The sequence below is a fragment of the Chiloscyllium plagiosum genome, unplaced genomic scaffold, assembly GCF_037043375.1.
Source record: "Chiloscyllium plagiosum isolate Xiang-an unplaced genomic scaffold, Cpla_swu_hap1 HiC_scaffold_22, whole genome shotgun sequence".
In the NCBI taxonomy this organism is placed as follows: Eukaryota; Metazoa; Chordata; class Chondrichthyes; order Orectolobiformes; family Hemiscylliidae; genus Chiloscyllium; species Chiloscyllium plagiosum.
Window position 1 is genome coordinate 45,681,980 of NW_028270160.1, and position 24,562 is coordinate 45,706,541.

General features: G+C 41.4%; 2 protein-coding genes across 3 annotated transcripts in view; one reads left to right on the top strand and one right to left on the bottom strand.

Annotated features, from left to right (window-relative positions):
- Window positions 1–8,214: 8,214 nt before the first annotated feature.
- cyp26a1 (cytochrome P450, family 26, subfamily A, polypeptide 1) lies at window positions 8,215–13,509 on the top strand. 2 transcript variants are annotated; one of them, XM_043712478.2, is made up of 7 exons: window positions 8,215–8,492; window positions 9,360–9,584; window positions 9,811–10,095; window positions 10,239–10,388; window positions 11,240–11,374; window positions 11,495–11,650; window positions 12,593–13,509. In XM_043712478.2, the coding sequence occupies exons 2-7, from the start codon at window positions 9,378–9,380 to the stop codon at window positions 12,935–12,937; spliced, it is 1,278 nt and encodes a 425-aa protein (XP_043568413.2). In that variant the 5' UTR covers window positions 8,215–8,492; window positions 9,360–9,377; the 3' UTR covers window positions 12,938–13,509. The 2 variants fall into 2 exon arrangements, with proteins under 2 accessions (XP_043568413.2, XP_043568411.2); XM_043712476.2 differs by lacking the exon at window positions 8,215–8,492 and adding an exon at window positions 8,524–8,824.
- Window position 13,510: 1 nt separating this feature from the next.
- The window catches only part of LOC122561091 (myoferlin), a 227,388-nt gene continuing 216,336 nt past the window's right edge, over window positions 13,511–24,562 (bottom strand). The window contains exon 56 of the mRNA XM_087999003.1: window positions 13,511–14,254. Coding sequence (XP_087855129.1) covers window positions 14,219–14,254 — 36 coding nt within the window. The 3' untranslated portion in view covers window positions 13,511–14,218. The remainder of the gene's footprint in view (window positions 14,255–24,562) is intronic.

Genomic DNA, 24,562 nt, shown 5'->3' on the forward strand with positions numbered 1-24,562 from the left:
GAACTTGGACTTCACCAGTTTCTTCATCCCCCCTCCCCCCACCTTGTCTCAGCCGGATCCCTCCAGCCCGGCACCGCCTTCCTGACCTGCAGTCTTCTTCTTGACCTCTCCGCCTCCATCCTACTCCGACCCATCACCCTCACCTTGACCTCTTTCCACCTATCACATTTCCAACTCCCCTCCTCCAAGTCCCTCCTCCCTACCTTTTATCTTCTCCTGCTGAACACTCTCTGCTCATTCCTGAAGAAGGGCCTGTGCCCGAAACGTCGAATCTCCTGTTCCCTGGATGCTGCCTGACCTGCTGTGCTGTTCCAGCAATAAAGTTTCAACTTTGATCTCCAGCATCTGCAGACCTCACTTTCAACCATGCATTCAGACTCTCCTTACAGCATGGCTTGTAATTTTGTGCAGTGATTACCCAACTTGTAACTACCCAACAAGTGTGAACATGTTATAAATGTGTAATGAGCCTACTTATTATGGAGTTCTGTGCTTGTTTTGATTGCAGTGATTTGATTTTAGAAACTTCAGGGGAAATCCAAACGTAACGTGCTCTTTCAATCTTATTTGCTCTATTTGGGACTTCAATTTTACTGTGGATGCAATACCATTGGTTTAATCTCTATGACTGATGTTCTTGATGTTATCTAACATTCATTGTTTGAATCACACATCAGTGTAAAACATTGCAGAGTTTAAAACCATTCCAATGATGCATAGTTCACATTTTATCTCTTGTTTAGATATTCGCAACATCTGTCCAGTTGAAGGTTTACACTTGCCCTGTATCTGTTAGCACTGAAATTATTTTTTGATATAACTGCACAAATAATGAAATACTCATGTCTCTTAAAGCAATTCATTGAGGGACCTGGCCTTTTTGAAGGTGTGACCTTTTTTTGCTGAGATTTATCAGACATTTCTTCAAATATTTGTTTTGAAGGTGCAATGAAACAGCCATATATGAATCATGAAGTAATTTTTAAAAATGGTATTTTATTCCCTTTGGTCCATCTTGAATATTGCACACTGGACCCTGAATGACAAACTATTGATGGTGGGGATTTTACCTTTTCAAATACCTCCAAAATACCAATTTAGATTCTAAACTCTAAAAAGAATTAAGTATCATGTAGCAATGCTATAATATTCTGAACCAATTGACTTGTTGATATTTGCTGCCCTGTGTTATGTAAGGCTATTAAAGAACTGTAGAAATATTGATTATCTTTAGAGAAGGCAAATTGTAATGAACAACTGACCCAAGTTCCTCAGTGATATTCCCCAGCAATATCACTGAGGAAAAGAGTATTGGAGGAGATTGATCATGAGCCCAAGAGTAAGGTTATGTTTTACCAGGTAACAGTGATCCCCACACCCTGGCGACTTCAATAACCTAAAGTACAGGAGAAGTATCAGCAATGGCAACTTCACGAGATTCTCCAAATTTGGTGGCGAGAAAGGCGGGCCTGCACAGTCTCCTCTTTCAAGCCAGTGTGGTCAGTATGAAGGCTCCCACGTCTGAGTTCCAGATCCATTGGGAAAGGCATGTCATTTGTAGGTTTGACATCCACAGGATTGAATTAGGAAACAACTGCTCTACTCCAAAATGGATCATGGCAGAGGACACCTTGGAAGACAGCAGAAACAGTTTAACAAGGTCCTCAAGGCATCCTTGAAAATGTCGTACTACCTTATGGACATCCTGACTTGTGAATGATCAAAATACAGCAGGTTCATTTGGGAAGACACTGAATGCATGGGAAGATTTCATTGAAAGTACATGTGATTAAGTTGTGGTATTACAGGTAGTGCATAAAGCTCCAAACAACTCATCCACTGGGTTGTGCAAGCACCTACTACCCTGAATGTGGCAGAATGTGCAGATCATGTATTGGACTTAGCAGCTATCTCAGAACCCATCATATTTGAGTAGAAGCAAATTATCCTTGATCTTAAGTAACTGCCTAAGAAGAAGACTTGATAAATAAACAGGGATATCCAAGGAGTTAACATAGATGTTGGATTTACATTAAATCTGTAGATAATCAGACAACTCTTACAATTTAATATATAATTGAATATAAGCATTGAAATCACCAAACAATTGCAATTTAGTTGAGATCTATTTGCAATCACATAAGCAAAAGTCATTTTAAAAAAGTACTTACAAATTTATCACAATCTTTCCATCCACCATGTAGAATTGAAGTTGTTGGAATTAAATAAATAATTAATATTTATGTTTCACAACTCCTAGATTTCCTAAGATTCCGTGTAGTTAACAAAGTATTTTTAATGTTATTCACTGCTGTAATGAAGGAAACAGCGAAATTGCATGCAGCAAAATCCTATAAATGCAATGATATGCATGACCAGATTTTTTTCTTTTTTATTGTCGAATTGAAATGTTCTCTCAAAAGTATACTTTATTCATAAAATTTAAAATTGAATATTACAGAAAGTGTAAACAAATTCAGCTTTTCTCCAACAGCATGTTGTTGTTTCAGATGCTCAAATATAATTCTCGTACTCTTGATATTTCAAAAATACATTGTATGTCTCACACCCTTGCTCTTCAAATGGGATGTATTACATTCTTAATGCAACACTGCAACAGTCTAGCACTGAAATGTTAGCCTAGGATTGTGTGCTGGAATGGGGGTTGAACTCACAACCTTCTGACTCAGGTGAGAATACCAATGAGACAAATCAAATTGTAAACTTAGTGCAGTAAAAGCTTTTGAGTTGAAACTTTCTACTGCACGCGTGATACTTCACAAAAATAACACATCAGCGCATTCGTCAATATACAATCCTGAACATGTCACATCAAGTACCAAAGCTGACACCTGTCATTGAACAGGAGTTAAAGAATTTGCCAATAGCATATACTGTAAAGAAAAGAACATTCCGCAAAATCTCAAGTATAATAGAGTACTTTAAGGATTCAATGGGCATAGGCCAAACTGCACGCATTTCTTAAATTAAGAGCATAAAAACAAACAGCTTAATCATTGAAGCATCAACCTGTTGATTTCTCGTGGGGTTGACAGCCACGAAGTAAAAGATTGACTTGCATTACTTCTGTTACAAAATATTTGTTAAAATAACATTTTCGGCTCAAAACAAAATTGGTAGGAATCGGGGAAATATTTTCTTTGGTGCCTTTTAATTTTCTTTTACTGTCTCGGGCTTCGGTTAAGTTTGTGTTGTGGATTCTTGTTTGTCCGACTGGTGTACATTGCCTGCATTATTGGCTGACCCTTGAATGAACTAGAAACACGTGTCCTTGTGACCTTGCTATTAAGGGGAATCCTCACGGTCAGAAAGAAAGTACATGGGAGATATGAATCCGGATCCCCGAAACCTTTATTTGTTGGAATGGCTAAAATTAGGACAGAATTAGGAATGACAAGTGGAGTGAGAATAAACATGAATAAATTACGTGTAAGCATTTTGAAAAGTTAACAGTATCTTCGGCCGTATTTATTAGCGTTCGGGTGGGTCTGTGGAAATGTTCTTGTAATGTGGTCAGTCATGCATACAGTTGAGAAAAAAAATGCATTCAGAAATATCACGATTTTCGCTTATCTCGCACGGAATTATAACAACGTGTAACGTTCCTTCATGATGCAGAGACCGGGAGAAATCTCCACCCTCAGATTGAGTGGCCCATTGCCCAATTTTCTAACGCCTGTCATTCCTATCCTAGTACATGATAAAATCCACACATTCTCCTCCGCAGATTTGACACGTTGAACTCGACGTGAGACTTCTAGAAATGTAGGAAGCCGCGGTATCATTTCACTTCTCTTTCTTTGCAATGAATCGTTTTAATAAAAGAAATGGCTCATACACACAGCGCAGGAAGATATACTATACAGCACAGGCTAAGCTATAAACCAGCGATCTGTTATACGCTCTAACAAAGCGTTTTGGTATCATCTGATTTTAAATCAGCGCAGGGATCAGATGATGTGGGACTTCAGCGCTGTCTTTGCTTCCAAACAGCTCCTCCCACAGATCCGTTTATTTGACGGACAGTGAACTTGAGGACGTTTCTACCAAAGTTCATGCAAATGTCACGGTTCGTCTTTTGGGTCAGATTGCGGTCAGCACTGGCTGAGGACGGGAACAAGCCTCAGGGTCCAAAGAAGAACCGTGTGAACCCCCCCCCCCCCTCCAAAAATCTGGGGACGAGCGATCTACAGGAATCCTAGCTTCAAACTACATTTCACAGGTTATTGTAACCTTTTATAGATTGGGAAGTCACACACCTCACCTCTAGGCTAAACGAGGGGATCAACGAGGATTAAATACGAGCTGGGTTCAGTAGGCGCACCTCCAACTAATGGGCTCGGATCTATCATTAATGTCAACATACCATCGAAATACTGGGGGGGGGGGGGGGGGAGGAAACGACTGTAGATGAATGTGAGGATGTGTGCGTATGTTTTAAATGACAAACTGTAATGTCAGTCTACTGAGGAAGCGACTGTCTTGCGAGATCATCATTGTTATGAATTGTCGTAACAACCCATAATTACCCCATCTGCTGGGGATCCCAGACAAACGACCATAACGGAATGAGCATAACATTGATTAATAAATAACTGGTCCATTCCACTCTGTAAAGGGAACAGCCTCACCGCCCGAATGCTGAACAATGAGGTGTCTGTATACCTTTCTAAAGACAGATTTGACTAACTATGGTAAGGCAGACATTTATAAATTAGTTCGAGGATCTGCAATTGAATCCCGTTAAGTGCATTTCCAAATATGCTTAGTTTTAAAATTTAGTTAAATATAAAACCTGTAACATGGACACTTCATTAACTATTTGGCAATTCAGCCTAAACGAAATAAATTTCTAAAATGCTGTTGCTACGTGGTGTGCGGAAATCACTGGCCTTTCAGAAGGTTTTGCTTGGATGAGGGTCCTGCATTTTAAACCTTAATTTAAGTGATGTGAAATGACTTGTTACATTGGAATGCTATGCTTGGATCAGGTACATAGTTAATAGATCATTTTGAAATAGATGTTTTGCAGTGTTAGCACAAGAGGAACACTAACTACATATGACCCCGTTGTATTTGCAGCTCTTAACTGCACAGCTCCAGTGCCTAGTTATCGTTGGCATCCATCCATCCGTTCCGTCTTCTACCTGCTATTCAGTTTTGATATAAATCTGAACCAGATTTCTACAGTGACATATTTCAAGAAATACATCACGTTAATGCTATTTTTTGTTGAGCAATTATTAAGGCTTACGCTGTCATATTTTTTGAATATATATGCTGACCTTGGCGACTCACTGTAACATTCCCATCATTGCATTTAGAACAAATGTATGAATCTCCGTGAAGCAGGCACGCACCACAGCAAGGAATCGGTCCAAAGTGTTCGTACTGTATCTCTGAAAGTGCAAACCAATTAGTCCCATTATCCGTGAAATATTTCTTATTTATGTATTTATCCAATACCGCTTTGAAAATTGGGATTGACTCTGCTGCCACGATTCTTTCAGGACGTGCCCATCATAACTCGTCGCGTGAAGAAGTCTTACAAAACGCAAACATTTTGCAGACTCCTGTTGAAATCGAGTTTTTTCTTTCCCCCCGCACTTTTGCTCTGGTGCGACCGCGACCGTCTGCTATTGGAATGATACTGTTGGTTTTGAATGGTGTGTTACAATAAACGAGAGCATTTTGTGTTAATTTCCATTCATTCTCTTCTTCAAGAGTCCGTACTGTTACAGGCTTTACATAAACACCGTCGTTTCTCAGGGCAAAAGTGAGAACTGCAGACTGCAAAAGCCCTTCATCAGACAATCTGAACCAAAATGATAATGGGAGCAAAGCAGAGAGTTTTAGATGAAAACAGAAAATACTGTAAGTACTCAGTATAACTCGGTTATTCGAGCTTCTAGATTAGAGTGGTGCTGGAAAAGCACAGCAGTTCAGGCAGCATCCGAGGAGCAGTACTCAGTTATTCGAGCGCTTACCGTAGAAGGCACATTTTCAAAACCACACCCGCCCCCACCGCTGAATATTCACAAGGTACAACAAACACCTCCAGCAATTTCTGGTAAAGTCGACTCCTCCATCCACAGGGGCTACAGCTTTAGCTCGTTAAACATTTTAGCTTTGCTTAAGAAAACGTCAGTCCTAGTGAACTTTAAATAACAGGGATTGTGAGCCGCCAATTAAAGCCATTATTTCTTGTCATTACTTTATACAATACTAATTACTGTTTTCTGTCGACAATTTCTCGTTGTCTGTTATGATTTAAAACCGGTCAGTCGGCCTCCCTGATTCCTCGCAGAGTCAGTGTCTGTCTGTATTCAATCACATCCACTGCAATCATTAGATTCACAGAATGGGGAAATATAATGACGTTTGATTTGGTTTTAACAATGGCTTGTTCAGAAAGGTATAACTAGTGGGTGTAATTTAAGGATTAACAATGAGTGGATGTTCAGGAAGATGCTGTCTCTGCCATGCAACCAGTTTGAACAGGAGCCAATTTCTTGCTGAAACGGAACTCAAAACCGACAATTAGCAACTGAATGGCGCTCTAAGTACTGATACCTCCCTCCCCATCAGCGGTTGCAATATTCATTATTTATTTGTCCGCACACAATAATAATTTGCATTGTAAATGGCCGGAATGTGATGGCTGTGAATGTTATCATCGCTTCTGAATACAGGGCTAAGGCGTTGTGCAGCGTTCAGTGATCGAAACTTAAACTTGCATTAAGAGCAGCACCTGTTTGTGGACAGCTGACCGTACAACCCTGGATACATTGCCATTAACCACTTGGAAGCTGAGCCCAGAGCGCCCTTTCTTTCAATGACACTGGCGGCAGGCCAAGCAATGAAGCGGTGGGAATAATTTTCCTAAAATTTCATATTGGAAAAGTCAACACCGGCCCTCCCTCCGCAGATTCTGAGAGACATTTTGAGCTTTACCAGTACTTTCTGCAATTTTTTAAAAAAAGTAAACTCCGTCTGTTAGCAAAGTGCCCGGAATGCATCTGTGGCCAGCCCTGGGAGAACGTACCAGGTCAGCAAAGAGTTAATAACACGGCGAAAGGAAACTGGCCAACGTTATTTCATGATGTACAGATGTGTCAAAACATTTGAGTGTTTATTTGGAATAACCCGGCACTGTATCGATTCAGTGGCTCACTAACGGATTTGCTGCCGTGTTACAATGTAAAAACAATCTCAGTACATTTCTGTAAACACAGCGGTTCAAACAAGGGACAGCCGTGTTGTATTTTAAGTGCAAATTTCCAGTAATGCAATATCTTTCATTTTACAACAACAGACTGTCTTCACATCGAGCTGTAAACTCGCACATACTTTGCACGGGGATATAGCTGCTGCTGCCGTCCCTATAAAACTGTGGGTGGCAACGGCGGACCGTGTTTACTTTCTGATATAACCTTGCTTTTCTACCGCTTTGCCTGGCTGACCTGGGTTTGAACCTAGGGCTTGCACAGGATCATAATTTGAGGAATTCACCTCTGGATGACGTCGTTATTTCTCAGAGTTTCCCGAAGGCGCGGTTTAATCTGCAGCCGGAGGTTAACGCCGGGCTGGGCTGCTAGTTTCCTGTCACTCAAACTCTGCGCCACGTCAATGCGAAGTTTGGCTTTTTATGACAATTACAAAATTCATCTTTATATCAAGAATCTTTTAACCGTGAACTGGCGGGGTCAGGAACTCACCCGTGACGTGTCACCAGCCAATCATACAGAAAACTTTCTAACAGCACCTTCGCCCCGAATACATCAGTGAATCTCAGGTGCAGCCTAGATATCAGAGCACACAATTCTTATAGAAATGACCACAGGCCTCCTTTAAACTGTCATGTTTGAACTATACCTTCGAGATAAGCAGGGTTCAGGTTCAGGTGACTTAGTGTTCGGAATTAAAATCTTAACCATCCCTGAAAAAGGATTACGACACAGCGTTATGATCTGAATGACAATTCCACACAATTAAGCGTTTCATTGCGACGGAGGTTAGCGGGATTAGTCTGACATCATCCTAAACAAATATTTTCCTGATGTAATACATCCCGGGTACAAATGTGAAGGTGAACCCACACTTTGTAGGCTAGCTACCAACTTGCGGTTTCTGCAGATCATAAAGAGCACATTGCAAAGATGAAAACAACTGAAATGGGTTATGCAAGAACTTATAACGCTTCAGTACTTTGTATTGTAAAGGCCGATATCGCTTACCCCGTATTTCCGAGCTGGAATTTCCTATCCTCCCTTCTCGGCTAAGAAAAAATGAGTAACAGTTTCCTAAGCCACGGGAGAAGACCGGTCAGAAATCTAACTCGTGCTATCCCTTCTGGCCAACAATGGGTTAAAGATTTTTGGCCAGCGTCACTGAAACAGGCGGAGTCAGAGGGATGGCACAATCTACACAATGAAAGATGAACTTTGTGTGAACTAATTTAACTGACCAAGGTAAGAGAGACAGAGGACCTGGGGAGTTATAAGGAGGCTTGAACCTGGAGTGTGAGCATTTGGGAGAGTCACTCGCTCCACTGAGAACACGGCAGGCCCGCTGCTGATCAGAGGGCTGCACTGAGGGCTAGCTGGCTGCCAAAATGGTCTTGGTTACACTTTGTGCTACCTTCCTGTGCACTTTCGTGCTGCCCTTGGCGCTCTTCCTGTTCGCGGTGAAGTTGTGGGAAGTTTACTGTGTCAGTGGAAGGGACCCTGCCTGTGAAAAGCCCCTGCCCCCAGGTTCCATGGGGCTGCCTTTTCTAGGAGAGACCCTCCACCTAGTCCTGCAGGTGAGACCGTCTCTTAACTTCCTATTATAGCAGATCTCCACGTTTCTCAAATCTACCAACAACATCCACCAACTTCTCTGGCTGAAACCGAGTGGGTAAATAGTAAAGTCGACAACAGCGAGAGGGAATTTTTGTAACAAAAAGGAATTGTTTTTGAAAGAGTGAGAGCAAATGGCTCAACAATTGTACAGCACTGAGGGATTATTCCAATCCTTTTGCACAGTTATTTTGTCATTAATAGGAACAGAGGAATTTAACAGAGAGCATCATTGCAAAATAAAAACCCCACATTCGTCTTGTTTGAATGGCTGCCAAATTGATTGATTTCACACGGTGCGTCAGGTTAACCTCGTTCGAATTTTGATTCGCTTTCTGTCTCTTGTGTTCGAGAAGCAGTTTATAACGTTCTGGGGTTTTGTCTCCTCGCTAGTTAAGCAATCCCAATAGTTAACCAGCAAAAAACTAGACACCAATCTCCCACCAGCCGCTCCCAAACCCCGCGCCTAGCCGATAAACGTGTATTCATTACTTACAGAGATACAAGTTCCTGAAAATGAAAGTGCGTAAGTACGGCTACATCTACAAGACCCATCTGTTCGGGAACCCGACGGTGCGGGTCATGGGAGCCGAGAACGTGAAGCAGATCTTACTGGGGGAGCACAAGCTGGTCTCGGTGCAATGGCCTGCCTCAGTACGGACCATCCTGGGGGCCGGCTGCCTGTCCAACCTACACCACTCGGAGCACAAACACAGAAAGAGGGTAAGCCACTACACTGAGAGTAACCTCCATGCGAGCAACGCCAATATTATTGGACAGGGAATCCCACGATAATTTGCACCACCCACGATCGGAGAAGCCCAGATACAAACAGTGGTTGGGGTCAAAAGTGCTCATTGCAGCCATCTGAAAAGTGACCCTTTATAATGGAGCAAATGGTTTGCAATGCAATGCAGATCTCGCATTCACTAATTCGCTTTAATTCCAGGTGATCTTGAAAGCTTTCTCGAGGGAAGCTCTGCAGAATTACATCCCAGTGATGGGGGAGGAGATCCGGGCCGGCGTCCGGCGGTGGCTGGACAGCGGCTCCTGTGTGCTCGTCTACCCCGAAATGAAGCGTCTCATGTTCGGCATCGCGATGCGGATTCTGCTCGGCTTCGAACCCGCGAACACCAGCCCGCAGACTCAACGGGAACTCATCCAGGCCTTTGAGGAAATGATCCGTAATCTCTTCTCCCTGCCTATCGATGTACCGTTCAGCGGCTTATACCGGGTAAGGACCCCGGAGGACGATTAGTTAGAAATATGTCTATGAAAGATAAGACGGGGCCCGGAGAAGCGCAAGGTTTAGGTCTGGAGGGGGTACCCTCTCTCCAACGGTGCGCTAACAGTGACCGTGCCGTTATTTGGTGACAGGGGCTGAAGGCGAGGAATGTGATCCACGCGAAAATCGAGGAGAACATCAGGAAAAAGGTGGCGAGACGCGATTCCTCCGGGCAGTTCAAAGATGCTCTGCAACTTCTGATCGAGCACTCGGAACAGAGCGAGCAACCGCTGCGTTTACAGGTAAACAGAGACAGCCCCTCGCTGAGGAAGGGGCACTGAATTAGAAACGCTAACTCTGACTTCTCTCCACAGATGCTGCCAGATTTTCCAGCACTCTTTTTATTTCAGATTTCCAGCAGCCGCAGTTCTTTCGGTATTTTATCTTTGATCTAGTGACAGCCTCTGCCCCGTATCGCCGAGCCCAGAACACAGACCCTCCCTCCCTCCTGAATACGAAATCCCGGAATATAGACACTACCCCAGAACACAGACCCCCAACTCCCTCCTGAACACTAATCCCAGAATATAGACACTACCCCAGAACACAGACCCCCAACTCCCTCCTGAACACTAATCCCGGAATATAGACACTACCCCAGAACACAGACCCCCAACTCCCTCCTGAACACTAATCCCAGAATATAGACACTACCCCAGAACACAGACCCCCAACTCACTCCTGAACACTAATCCCAGCATATAGACACTGCCCCAGAATCCAGGCTCTACTGCAGAGCACAGAGCGATCTCCCTAACCACTATCCCCACCCTACACCCGAATACTGACCCAGAATACAGCCCTGTACAGTCCCCCACCATACCAATACTGCCCCTTAACGATAACTCCAACACCGATGCACAGGGCAAAAGCAAGTGCCACTCCGACTTTCCCACCTCAGTTGAACAAACTTCACCGTTTCGTGTCTGGAAGAAAAAAAATGCAATTACGGGTTGATTTAAAACAGTGAGGATTCCTGTGGTTTGCACCAGTTGTAGCCGAATCCCGCAGCGCTTTCTGGCAGTCTCTTCAGTGTAAGTGGAGGCGCGGTATACCAGGTGTCTCATGTGTGTTTATTATTGCTACTGAACAGGAGCTGAAGGAATCTGCTACCGAGTTGTTATTTGGAGGACACGAGACGACTGCCAGTACCGCCACCTCCCTGGTCACCTTCCTGGCCCTACACCCGGAGGTGTTACACAAAGTCAGGCGGGAGCTGCAAGAGCAGGTGAGGTTACATTCACAGGTTTCCAGAGTTTGCTCGGGTTTAAAGGAGGCTCCACCGATAGTATCCTGAGTAGCGGTTTCTCTTTTTCGATTGACATGTGACTTCTCCATGGATTTGCAGGGATTATTGAGCAGCGACGGCTCAGAGATCAGCCACATCAGCATGGAACTACTGGAACAACTTAAATATACCGGAAGCGTTATCAAAGAAACTCTTCGGCTCAGTCCCCCAGTTCCTGGGGGATTCCGTGTGGCCCTAAAAACCTTCGTGCTAAATGTAAGTTGAAATTAGAGTCAAACCAATGCTTATAACCTATATAACATCTTTGCGACAATTGTGTTAAAGTAAAACCTTTATACATTTAAGAACATTTTTTGATTTTACAGAACTTGCAGGTTGGTAAATCCATAGCTGCAGAGGTGTTTTTCTCTGCATTTTCAAACAAAAATACAAAATCTTTATAGTTAAGATGGAGTTTAAACGTAGAGACATTACATTAGTACTAAAATTGTAATCAATTAGCCCTACCCAGAGTTAAGAGCCTGAAGATGCCTGGTTGTCAAGGAAGCAAATACAATCAAGGAGGTTATGACAGAGTTGCATATAACCTTAGGTTACTAGACAATAAGAAAGAGGTTCTGTAACTCTAGTAAGGGTGCAGAACAGATTTGCAAGGACAGTAGCTGGGCAGGAGTGATTCAGGTATGAAGAGAGACCGGGAATGTTAGCGTCTTAGCTATCTCTGCATTTTTGAGTGCATATGTGTTAGGGGAAGGGGATTGATATTGATTTAAATTGATAAGTCAATAAAACTGGGAAAGACAGCAACACATCTATTTACATGATTGTAACTTACCTAAACTGATGACCCAATCAGCTTTATGCTTCTCCTTTTGGAAGTCACGCAACTCCAAAAACAAGGCTAGAGTCAGAGGAATGACCTGGATACAGTCATCTTCCAGCACCACTAATCCAGCATCTGGTATCCAACATCTGTAGTCACTATTTTTACCACCTGGAAAGTCAGTCAGTCAACCAATTCCAGACATTTTCTTGTCAAGGTTTGTAACATTTAGAGGTGACTTATCATCCTCCCAACACCAAAATAATAACTTTGAATTTATTTCTCAAAAGCACCCACAATCGTTGTACATGAATTCAAAGTGCTTGTCTGTAGTTAAAACCAGTTTAATTAATTTTGAAAATATTTATTTCCAGGGATATCAGATACCAAAAGGCTGGAATGTAATTTACAGTATTTGTGACACACATGATGTAGCGACAAATTTCTCAAAGAAAGAAGAGTTTAACCCCGATCGCTTCATGGAGGGCTGCTCAGAAAATGAATCCTGCAGATTCAGCTACATTCCTTTTGGAGGAGGATCCAGGAGTTGTGTGGGCAAAGAGTTTGCCAAGATTCTCCTCAAGATCTTCACAGTGGAGCTAGTCAGGGCTTGTGACTGGGAACTTTTAAATGGGCCTCCTACAATGAAAACCAATCCTATGCTGTATCCAGTGGACAACTTGCCCACAAAATTCACACCATTCCCATACAACATATGACCTATATTCACAATGCACAGGAACTCTGTAGTTTAACATATCAATAACCAACATTTGGATTTGCATAGTGTCTACAGATATTGTACACACAGTCCGTTTACCAAAAATTACACAATAGCCTTCAGGAAGACAACTTGGTAGGAGGTTCATTAAAAAACCAGAAGCTTTGTGATGATTTTCACAAATGTAATTTTATCTAGATTGTGCAGTTGAAAACATTTTCCTGCACAGCCTATTATAATTTTTTCTCCCCACAGTGACGTAAGTCCAACTGTTTAACAAATTATGTATTTTATGTTTTCATTAATTCTGTAAAGAAACTTCTATTTGTAATCTTAAACTGTTGCTTTTAGGCTATGAATTATTTAAATACATTGTAGTTTCATAATGCAACTGCTAATTTATGTTAAATCTCAGAATATAAATATTATAATTTAAAGAACTGGCAGCCTGACAAACATTGCAAGTGTATTTCAAGCAGTAGACCGTGAATCATGTAGATACACGGTGAAACATTATAGGTTTCTTAATTTCTTAAAACAAGACTGCACGCAATAAAGACTGAAACACTGGCACTGGTGGAATGATTTATTAGCAGCTAACATTGCAGTTATTCGAGTACAGGAAGTACACTGATTAAGTGATTTATTCTGCATTTAAGTTACATGCTGGTTCAGTCCACATTCTTATGTAAAAGTGAACCAAACTAAAACCATGAAGACTGCATAATACAACACTGCTGCACTATACATAATCCTCAGAACATCAACCATTAGTTTCTTCTATTCTGAGGATATATGCAGACTGAGTGGAGGCACTTGGCTCTTTAAATTGTTTTACAAATGTTTGATAAAAAGTCCCTTAATATTTGCATGTTGTTTTAAACATATACTGTAACAGATTAGCAAACCAACCACCTTGAATAGCCATAATTCAAAACACTTTTGCTTAGTTCACGGTTTCAAATGCACAAAAAAAAATCCCCTGGTATTTCATAACTAGAGAGGCACCTGCTAAACAAACAGCCAATTGCGCAAATGCTGGATAAAAAACAGCAGGGTCCTGGTCATCAGGGTCAGCACATTAACATGGAATCACTGATAAATGGCCCAGTCATGACCCCATGAACCTTGCTTAACCTTGGTAAACGTAGATCTTGTCATCCTCCTAACCTCCGTCCATTTCTACCCGAGGCCATGAGGTTGTAGACATACGACATGTTCTTGGGCCAGCGATACAACACAATCATTGCTGTGGGAAGACTGGCCAATCGTAAACTCCTTAGACAGGATTCACAATTCTCATGGATAGGTAATTCTGTTGAAGATAGACGATTAGAAAAATTGACTACTGTGAAAGCACTATTTAAGCTTGAACTTACAAACATCACATTTAATATTTCTCAAAGTAGAATACATTTTCAGTGTAACTGCTGGTCATCTTAATTTGATAAGCCACAAAATAAGCTATCCAAAATCTGGACCAAGAATTATGCAACACAAAAAGATGAGTTGGAGATGGATATTTGAAATGCTTGCAGTGGATGTAAAAGAAATTAATAGAAATACAAGGAAACATGCAAACTTAAATTTTACTCAAAATATAAAAGGTGAAATTAAATGCAGAATCTATGACCTCAAGCTGTAATGGTCAAATAACACCCAACATACTTGTTCAATATGTGCTGCACGCACTTGAAATTATGAGTGCGCTGACATTAGACCAATTCAATATCTGAATTGCATTTACTTTCAAGGTCACAACATGGGAGAAACCTCTTATTACCGGTTTTCTTTCTGCTTCATGCATATTTCCAAGTTGGAGTTTGGGTTTCACAATAACTAGAATAGTCATTTCGTTTTAAGATTACATATTCAACGCAGATTTCATCCAGTTTCACTTGGATCAGTGCTGTGTGGCAGTTTAAGAAAAAAATCCAAGCATCTAGTATACTAATCTGGATATATAGCACTTTCAATCATGCCAGTCTTGATGTTCACCAGGTTAACTTGTAATTTTATCCACAACGAACATTTCCACTTTCCCTTCTCCACAGACCCTTCAATAGAAACCTTGTTTCCATTTCACACCAGTGCAAATTCCACCTGGTCTTCCCAACTTTAAAATGTGCTGACTTGCATCTACCATTACCAATGTCCAAGCAATGCAAACATTACTTCAATTGCTAGACCATAAGATATAGGAGCATATTTAGGCCATTCAGCCCCTCAAGTTTGTTCCGACATTCAATCATGGCTGATGTTTCTCAACACCATTCACATGCCTTCTCCCCGTAAACTTTGATCCCCCTTACTAATCATGAATCTACCTCGGTCTTAAATCCACTCAATGACTTGGCCTCCACAGCAATGAGTTCCACACAGTCCCCACCCTGACTGAAGCAATTTCTGCTCATTTCAGTTCTAAAGGTTCGTCCCTTCACTCTGAGGCTGTCTTTGGATGCTAGTCTTTCCGACCAGTAGAAAATCATCTCCACATCCACTCTGTCTGAGCCTCTCAGTACTCTAAGCTTCAATGAGATCCTCTTCATCCTTATACCTCTAAAATAGAGTACAGACCCAGAGTTCTCAACCACTCCTCATATGACAAGCCCTTCATCGCCAGTAGCATTCTTGTGTACCTCCTCTGGACCCCTCCAAAATCAGATCCATAGACCAAAACTGCTCTCAAATATTCCAAACGCAGTCTGACCAGAGTCTTTCAGTACATTTCTGCTCTTGTTTTCTAGCCCTCTTGAAATGAATGCTAACATTGTATTTGCCTTCTTAACTGCTAACTGAGTATGCACGTTAACCTTAGATTCCTGAACCAGGACTCAATTCTGATGGTCCAGTGCTTCCTGGATTCCAGTGGAGTTGTCTGTCCCATTTAGCAGAGTGATAATGCTACACAGCTCGATGGACAACATTCTCAGTGTGAAAGTGGGACTTTGTCTCCACGAGTGTGCTGTGGTCACTTAGTGATACTGTCTCAAAGTCAGATGCATCTGCAGTAGGCAGGTTGAAGGGATGAGGTCAAGAATGTTTTTCCCTCTTGTTGGTTCCCTCACCACTTGCCACACATCCAGTCTAGCAGCAATGCTCATATGACCCAACCAATTCAGACACTAGTGGTATTGCCAAGCATGGCACTCCTGGTGATGGACACTGAAGCCACCAGAGCACATTCTATATTCTTGCTAGGCTTTGTGCTTCCTCCAAGTGGTGTTCAACAATATATCAACCTGGGGAGTTGAGGTAATCTACAGATAGCTTCCTTGCCCATGTTTTACCTGGTGTTCTCTGGTGCAGGACCAATGTTGAAGTCTTCCAGGGCAATTCCTCTCAGACTGGATACCACTGTTCTGTCACCTCTATTGGGTCTAACCTGCCAGCGGAACTGGACACGCGCAGATGTTGCTGCCAGGGTGGCTGAGTGCAACGGCTAACTTCATGACTGCAAATATGTCAGGCTGTTGCTGAACCAGTCTGAGAGACAGAACTCCCAAATTTTGGAACTAGTCCCCAGACAAGGTCAACAGGGTTGCGTTTCTCGGTCCTTTCTTCCGATTGTGTGACAACTTGTTGGATATCTACTTCCAGAGCAGTCTTAAATTTTCTTCAGTTAAAGATTAAAGTTATTCTCTGTGCACGCCATGATAAATTCCCAGTCACTTCCATGGTTGTGGTAGGCCCGCAGCAGGGGCTCCTGGTAAGCAGTGAGGCGGTGGCTCCTGGTTAGCAGAGAGGGTGTTGGTCCAGCATGGGGCATGGCATCAGCAACCCATCGGTGAGGCAGGCCCAGAGAAGAGATAGCATCTGAAGAGTGACGACTGACAGTGGTGGGTGTGGTATAGCTGTCATTGGTGAGCTGGCTCAGGACCCACGGTGGAGGCAGTGGAACAAAGATGGACTCTCTTTCAGTTACATCATTTTATTATTAAACAATTCAAAATAGTGCCAGATTATTGCAACAATTGCTGTTTTGCACTTTTAAAAAAAACTTATTCACTGTAGAGTACAAAGAACAAGAAATCATTCATTCATTGTTTTCATCCTTCTCCCAGGTCACACACTCAGCTGTAACACTTGACCAAGTTTCCACATTGCCTCAATTAGCCCACCCCTCATGTCTTTATTCAGTGCTCTCCTGGCTGTCCCCCCCCATCCTCAGATAGGAGCGGATCCAGAATGCTCCCACCAGTATCCTAACTGGTACCAAGTTGCATTCACCTGAGCTGACTGATTTTCATTAGCTCCTGATGTATCAGACCAGAAGCGCTCAGCCTAAAATCTGAATCACAACATAACAAATCTAGAGTCTACAAATGTTGGAGGACTGAAGCCATTATCTACTTTCACTGCCTATCTCAGAGGGGATATACTGCAGTTGAAGTAGATTGTTCATAAACTTGGTGCCCTGTTTGATGCAGACATTAGCTTCTGAAGATCTATTCATATCTTCAAATTTACTCATTCTCACTTCTAATGTCAGCCATCTGTGCTCATCCACCACAGAAGCCCTCATCCATGCAGTTATTAACTCAACAACCATTCTAATCCAGTCCTAGCTGGTTCCTGACATTTTAACCTTTGTAAACATGCTGTCATCTAGAACATGACTACTTGCATTAAATCACTTTCATCCATCACTCCCAACGGCACAGACCTACGATAGCTCAAATTTTAAGACCCATGGTTCAAAAACATGGTTTTCAAATTGGCTTCACCTACATCACTCAAGATCTCGGTTTCTCTAATTAAGAGTCTCTTGTTTTTTCAGATTTCAATTCTTCCATCATTGTTGGGTGTGCCTTCACCGGTGAGCCAAAAGCCCTGGATTTTCCTGCCTAAATCTCTAATTTGCTATCATATGTCCTTCCTTTGCAATGCTTGGTAATCTGCCCCAATATCTGCCCACTGTTTCATGCTTCTCTTGGGCTGTTTAGATTAAGGCTGTTACAGAAGCACACTCACTGTGCCTCTCAAAATCCATTCTTCCAATCAAGGAGCTGTGCCTTCTGCCATTAAAGGCTTGAAATTCTCGAAGTGACTAGAATCAGAGTCAGAAATATGCAGCACTGAACAGACCCTAAAAACTGAGGTTACCCCCCTCAACTTAAACCTATGATGATTAGTTTCACACTCCCCTAGAAGGGCTTTTGCCCGAAACATCGATTTTACTGCTCCTCGGATGCTGCCTGAACTGCTGTGCTCTTCCAGCACCACTAATCCATACTCTGGCTAATCATCCTATCCATGACCCTCATGATTTTATAAACCTCTTTAATAAGGTTTTATAAACTCCTCAGCCTTCAACACTCCAGGGAGAAAAGCCCCAGCCTATTCAACCTCTGCCTATAGCTCAGACCCTCCAATCCTGGCAGTATCCTTGAAAGTGTTCAGAAAAGATTTACAAGTTTTAAAAACCTTACTACATCCCCTCTTAACCAACTGAGCCTCAAATATTTTTTTGAGAGAAGGAATGAGTAGGGAAGCAGGAAAAAAGTTTCAATTACAGGGAAAAGCACTAAAATCTACAAAGCAAACAAAGCTGTTAATGAAAAACCGATCAAGATTTCTCTGACGATATCACACCACCCCTCGCCCACCAGCCTGGCTCTCCTGCCAGGTCTCAGGTAATTCCTCTAGTTCCAAGACTAGATTTTTTCCATTTCACAGAGATGTGTAGTAGTTTGCATCTTCCCCCCTGGTCTGTACAGCATTCCCAGTCTGCACAGAGCTCTACCTAGTGGTCAGTTTGAGAATGAGCCCAACTTGTCCATCATCCAAACTAGTCTGAAAGTCAGTCAAGGAAATGATTTTTTTAAAAAAAAAGGTAAATTGCTTTTTATTTCTTCACTGTTGGATCACAATGCACTCCTCCAAATGCCTCAAAATAATGTTCTACCTTGAGCAATCATGTGGCAAAAGACCAATCTGATTTAAATGCGATTTGAACAGCTCAGGAAGCTTCTTTAGTTTTAAATAAAAAAAGTCACTTGTGTTGCTGATTGGCTACCAGTTTACTGCTTATCCTTAGATTCCCTTGAGAAGATGGTGGTGAGTTGCAGTGAACTGCTAAACTAATTACCCAATCTTTTTATGCACAGATATTAAGGAAGGTATCTAGGGCCCCAAAGAGGTTGAAACGATGGCCCAATATTCTATTAGGATGGGAACCATGTACCTTTGAGGAATTGTATCATGCAATAGCTCTTTTTCTTGGTTGATAGGACTCCTCGTGCTTTCAGGCAAAGGATCCTCTGATATTAAATCACTAACAGTCTCTCAATTGCCAATGTTTACCAAGATACATCTATCCTCTTTATTCTGAAGATGTCAAAGAGCCCCATGAATATGTTTCTAATCAACCAATCAATCATTCTTGATTGTTAGTCAATCTCTCCACTGGAGTTAATACTTTGAGCAGTTTACTTGGTCCACAGTAATTCAACAAGTGGATCTGTGGAACCCAGTAAACAATGCTGATGTTATTCAACTGAGCTTCAAGAGTTTCTACAGATCAGGTTTGGAAAAACTTGAAGCAACAAAGCTCATTATTTTGCTTGCACGTTTGGTATTATGCTCACCAATAAGATTCTCTCTCCCATTGAATAATGGCATTTGGTCATTCCTTCCAAAATCTATTTTGGTTATTAAATTGTCATACCAACTGTACATCCTTTCCCAGTTATTGGAGGGATTTGTGATGGACGTTGCAGAACAAAGTCAGAGACATGTTCGAATCCAACCACAGCTACTAGACATATTACATTTAATTGAAGCATCTGGAATAAAATACATGATTGTTGTAAAACCTCACCTGATACATTAATGTTCTTTGAGGAAGGCACCTTGCTCTGCCTCACCTACATGTGACTCAAGAGCCACAATAATGGAATTGACACTGAACCACCTTCAGAAATGATCTAGCAAGCTATTCAGCTCTTGACAGCTCACTACATGCGCAGGGACAGTTGACGTGGGCAATAAATACTGGCCTAACCAGTGATGCCCACACCTAAGTATGCAGTGAATTAAAAAGCAAGTTATTGTGCAATTAGGTCTTTGGTCTTTCCCTCCTGCTCTCATTCTGAACAGCATTCATAACAGTATTAGTTTAAAAAATTGTAAGTCAGATGGCTTTTTCCTACAGGTTTATGAATTTTCAAATGATGGCAGACTTCAGACATTTTTGATATAGACTGCTCCTAAAAATGGTACTACTTTCATCAGATCAACTATTTTTAAATCTGGATTTTCAGGCGTTTTATAAACAATGTTTTGTCTCGGTTGCTTTATTCAGTTCAATTGTTCCCACTGGATAGATTGGAGACCCACCTTGAAATGGTAAGATGGAAGATTAACATTTTACTTGGGAAACTGTAGCAGCTATAACCCAATGGCCTTATTTCATGGGCCACACAACTTCATGACATTCCACTACAACTGCAGTTAAGGTCCTTGCATCCCTTTACATATTTGTTCATTTAAAACCTGTATAGAAACTGTGTTCACTGGATTGCATTGCGGTTCTGGTCAAATCAGAGACATTTTCAAATCCTTCTGGATTTCCTGGTCGCCACAATTGGATAAGCCATTAGGGGATTTCACTGATGGTGCAGGACAAAGTGGGCTGAAAAAGTTTAGTTTGACCTTTCACCTTGATAGTAAAAATTCACAATCAGAAAGTAGCTTTTCTTTACCAATCGCCACAATTTGTTTTCTTCTTTCACAATTGAAGTTATTTGTAAAATGAAATGTGAGGCAGTTTCAGAGCTCTTTCCTGATTACTTTGGCTGTAGAAGTTAATTTTACAGTTTGTTTGGGTTCATGCACATAGTAAGTTTACATCAGTTGAGTGACATAGTGGCCAATTTAAAATCTATCTTTGGAAAGCTATGCTAGATAGTTTATCAGGCTCAAGGCAGCATTGGCTGGAACAGAACATTTAACATTGGCTATAAGTACTGCCATCAAGTTCAAAGTCTCAGAATGGAGAGGTATGCAACATAGAGGAGTCATACTCACTTAGCCATACGGCTCTAGTCTGGATTGCAGACTCAGATTGCAGGAGGCCAACCCACATTACAAATGAAATGCCCTCACTCCTTATGGAACTTATTGCAGCTCATTCCCATCTTCAGAATACAGTACCAGATGGACTTTTACCCTGATCTGCCTACTGTAGAATGGTCTGAGTAATAGCCTGAATGCTATATAACCAAAACATTTCTTTAAAAAAAAAGGTGTGGCTCCATTTTGATGAAATGCTTTGCTCACTAAGTGACTGCAGTATGCCCAGACCACACAATCACATTAATCATGCGATCCATCTAAATAAATCCATTTTCTTAAATTTAGTCTATTCTCTGATCAATTTTCTCCCAACCGATTTTGAAATTACAATCATAGAATCCCTACCCTGCAGAAACAGGCCATTTGGCCCATCAAGTCTGCACCAAACCTCCGAACAGCATCCCACCCAGACCCAGCTCTCCCACCCTATCCACATAATCCCACATTTCCCATGGCAAACCCACCCAGCCTGCACATTCCTGTATACTACCGGGTAACTTAACACGGCCAAAACAACTGACGTACATTTCTTTAGACTGTGGGAGGGAACTGGAGCATCCAGAGGAAACCCATGCAGACACAGAACGTGCAAACTCCACACACAGTCACCCAAAGCTGGATTCAAACCTGGGCCCCTGTTACTGTGAGGTGGTAGTGCTAATCGTGATGGTGAGATACACACTCATTCATACTTTATAGTTTTGTAGAAGAGAGATGTCACACGCTTTTCTTATCTCCATGATATAGCCTGGACTGTCTCAACATTTACACTAATCAGGAATACAGGATTTAGCCAACTTCCAGTGGTGACTGTTCTTCAGTTTGCACGTTATTTGATAAAGGGTGCTTGGTACAACACTGGGTAAAAACAATGACTGCAGATGCTGGAAACCAGATTTTGGATTAGTGGTGCTGGAACAGCACAGCAGTTCAGGCAGCATCAGAGGAGCAGCAAAATCGACGTTTCGGGTAAGAGCCCTTCAAACACTTGTCAGCTCCTAAACTTTAAGATGAAAGTTGACAAGAAAATAAAAACTCATCGGCTTAATTTTTGGTTATTTTTCTTCTCTTCCCAGTCACATAGCCTCCCACACATGAGGACTAAACTAACTTCTCATTTACCCCACTAGATGGTGCTCTTTAGTGTTGCGGAAGTGCTTCCCTATGAACAAGAGTGAGCAGACTTGGTCTTTTGGCAAGCTAGGATGCAAATCTTAGGTTACTGCGGGTAATTGAATGGTATCATTCAGTTTTCCTTACACATTTTCAAAATTCACCAATATATCTTAAAAATGTAGATCACGTCTTTTAGAAAATTTGATCTTTAGTTCAACAGTGGGTCAATGTAGCATCTGAATTGGCATGGCTGGTTATATCATTAACCAAAATAGCTGAGTGTTGATGAACAGCTGATAGTTTAAATCAAAACAATAGCAACTTGTTAATTCATCCACTCATGCTGTAACTTAAAGAACTGGCTGTATGTTATGGCCACTTGTTCTAATAGCAGAATTGATACTGCTGCTATAATGGATGGCCCTGAATTTAGATACTGAGACACAAAGCAGCAGTTCTGATTTGAAGTCAGGAAGGCAAGTTGAAAAAGGTCTATATTCTAGCATTATTTGAATTCATGCTTCTTAAAAGAACAGAATAGAATAGAACTTCAGTATCTTAAATCAGGTAAAATTGCATTCTGGAAAGGCATATTTAAATATTACACAAATTGCATGTTAAATTAATAATGTAATTAATAATCCAATTGAGCACTAGTTAAGAGTATGTATCACCTTATTGCTTTTCCCCCAACTTAATGTACTGCCTAACCTGAAGTCAGATAAGTAAGAGACTTACTTAGTGGTCTGCATAAGTATTACTGAACAGTATAAGCAATATGCAAGATAATCCTCCCTCTAATTTCCCCTCAATCCCGGTGTTGACACACTTGCAGATTTCTTGCCAGCTTCAAATGGCTGACATCAGCAGAGGCGAACATGTACATCCACAGCCATGGGGCTTCACTGCCCGAAACATTTCTACTAAAGACCTTGATCTCCAATTGTTTTCCTTCCTACTGTGGACTCTGAATTTAGGGTGAGGGTGGAGAAACCTTACAGGTAGGAATAGAAAAAAGGCAAACTTCTCAGAATGCTTACATTTTAGTCATCTACACAATGCACAGCAGATCAAAGCCAAAATATATACAAGTTTGTAAATTTAATTGAGTTAAATTAGTTTAACACACAATCATAGATCTCACAGATGCTAATATAAAACTTCAGCTTTCAAGTAGGCAAACTTTTAATTCATAAGAAAGGATTTCTGCTTTAAGTTTTATGCATTAGAAGGAAATGAATCAGATACAGTAACAGCAGCTGTGTTTCTCACTAAAAATCACAAAATGTCTCAATCTTGATATGAAAAAATGGCCAGAGTATGTCACCACAGACATATAAAGAAAAGAACATCACCAAACAGCTGTCAAAAAATCCAGCCCGTGATGTTCGAACAGTTAGAGCCTCCAGACTCCGCAGTCCTTAAATTTTTTCAGCTTTAATCAGCAATTTAAAAAAAAACAGCCATGTTCAGGTCATAAGGCTAACGAGGGAGATGATGGTGGTGTAAAAACAGCATTGGAAAGCAAGGTCATGAGAAGGGAACTTGTCTTAACACAACATTGAGAGATCCAACACTGCACAACTAACAGCTGCTTTGGTTTGCCATTCCTGTGCTAGCTCCACTAACGGTGATTTACTACTGAGACAACTCTAGTGTTGACACCTTTATGTCCCTCCCTCCTATCCCAGCAGGCCTGGAAGCCATGATGGATGCTGCTGAACTTTTCCTCCTATCACCTTAAAAAGAACTTTCCCATAATCTTTTGTCTTCCATCAATGTGGAAGACAGAAGGGTTTTATTTAATTTTAAATTAACAGCCTTGTTGCTCTAACATGGTAGCAATATACAGAATTTATTACACCAGTGAAATTCTTAAACTCCAATCTCCTTTTTTTCTACCCAATGAACTGAACATAGTTTAGAGTAAATCAATGTAATTGCAGCTCGTCCAACATTATTGTAGCTATACTTTATACCACATGCCATTGGCAATTTGGTGTATTTAATTGAAAATGCTAAGATAATGGGGAACTTGCCTACTGACGTTAACTCTTGTATCGCTGGTGGTGCATGAATAGATTATGTAAAGTGTCTCCAATTTAAAATCGGTCAAGTAAGTTCAGCTTATCCCAGCGAGGACAGTTTAGAGTGCACCTCTGCACTTGTTTAAAAAAAAAAGTTACAATTGTTTTTTTTTTATTAAAAAGTTGCAAAAAACTTCAGCTCTGCTCTTTAGACATGACTTAATTATAGAAATGAGAATACAGGGCTTTACTAACTTCCAAACTCTAATTGCAAACTCAAGCCTCCTCTAACCTGCAACTGCTGGTCTCTATTTTAATGGCTGGATCATAAAAGAGATCTCAAGGAGACATATCCTGTCTCTCACTAAGTAGATTACTTGTTAGTCAATAGAGCATGTCAA

Bases quoted from the DNA above. Each gene is read 5' to 3' on its own strand.
- cyp26a1 (XM_043712476.2), top strand. From the start codon at position 8,636: ATGGTCTTGGTTACACTTTGTGCTACCTTCCTGTGCACTTTCGTGCTG. The intron at 10,096-10,238 runs GTAAGGACCCCG...ATTTGGTGACAG, and splicing joins CGTTCAGCGGCTTATACCGG to GGGCTGAAGGCGAGGAATGT. The intron at 11,375-11,494 runs GTGAGGTTACAT...ATGGATTTGCAG, and splicing joins GGCGGGAGCTGCAAGAGCAG to GGATTATTGAGCAGCGACGG.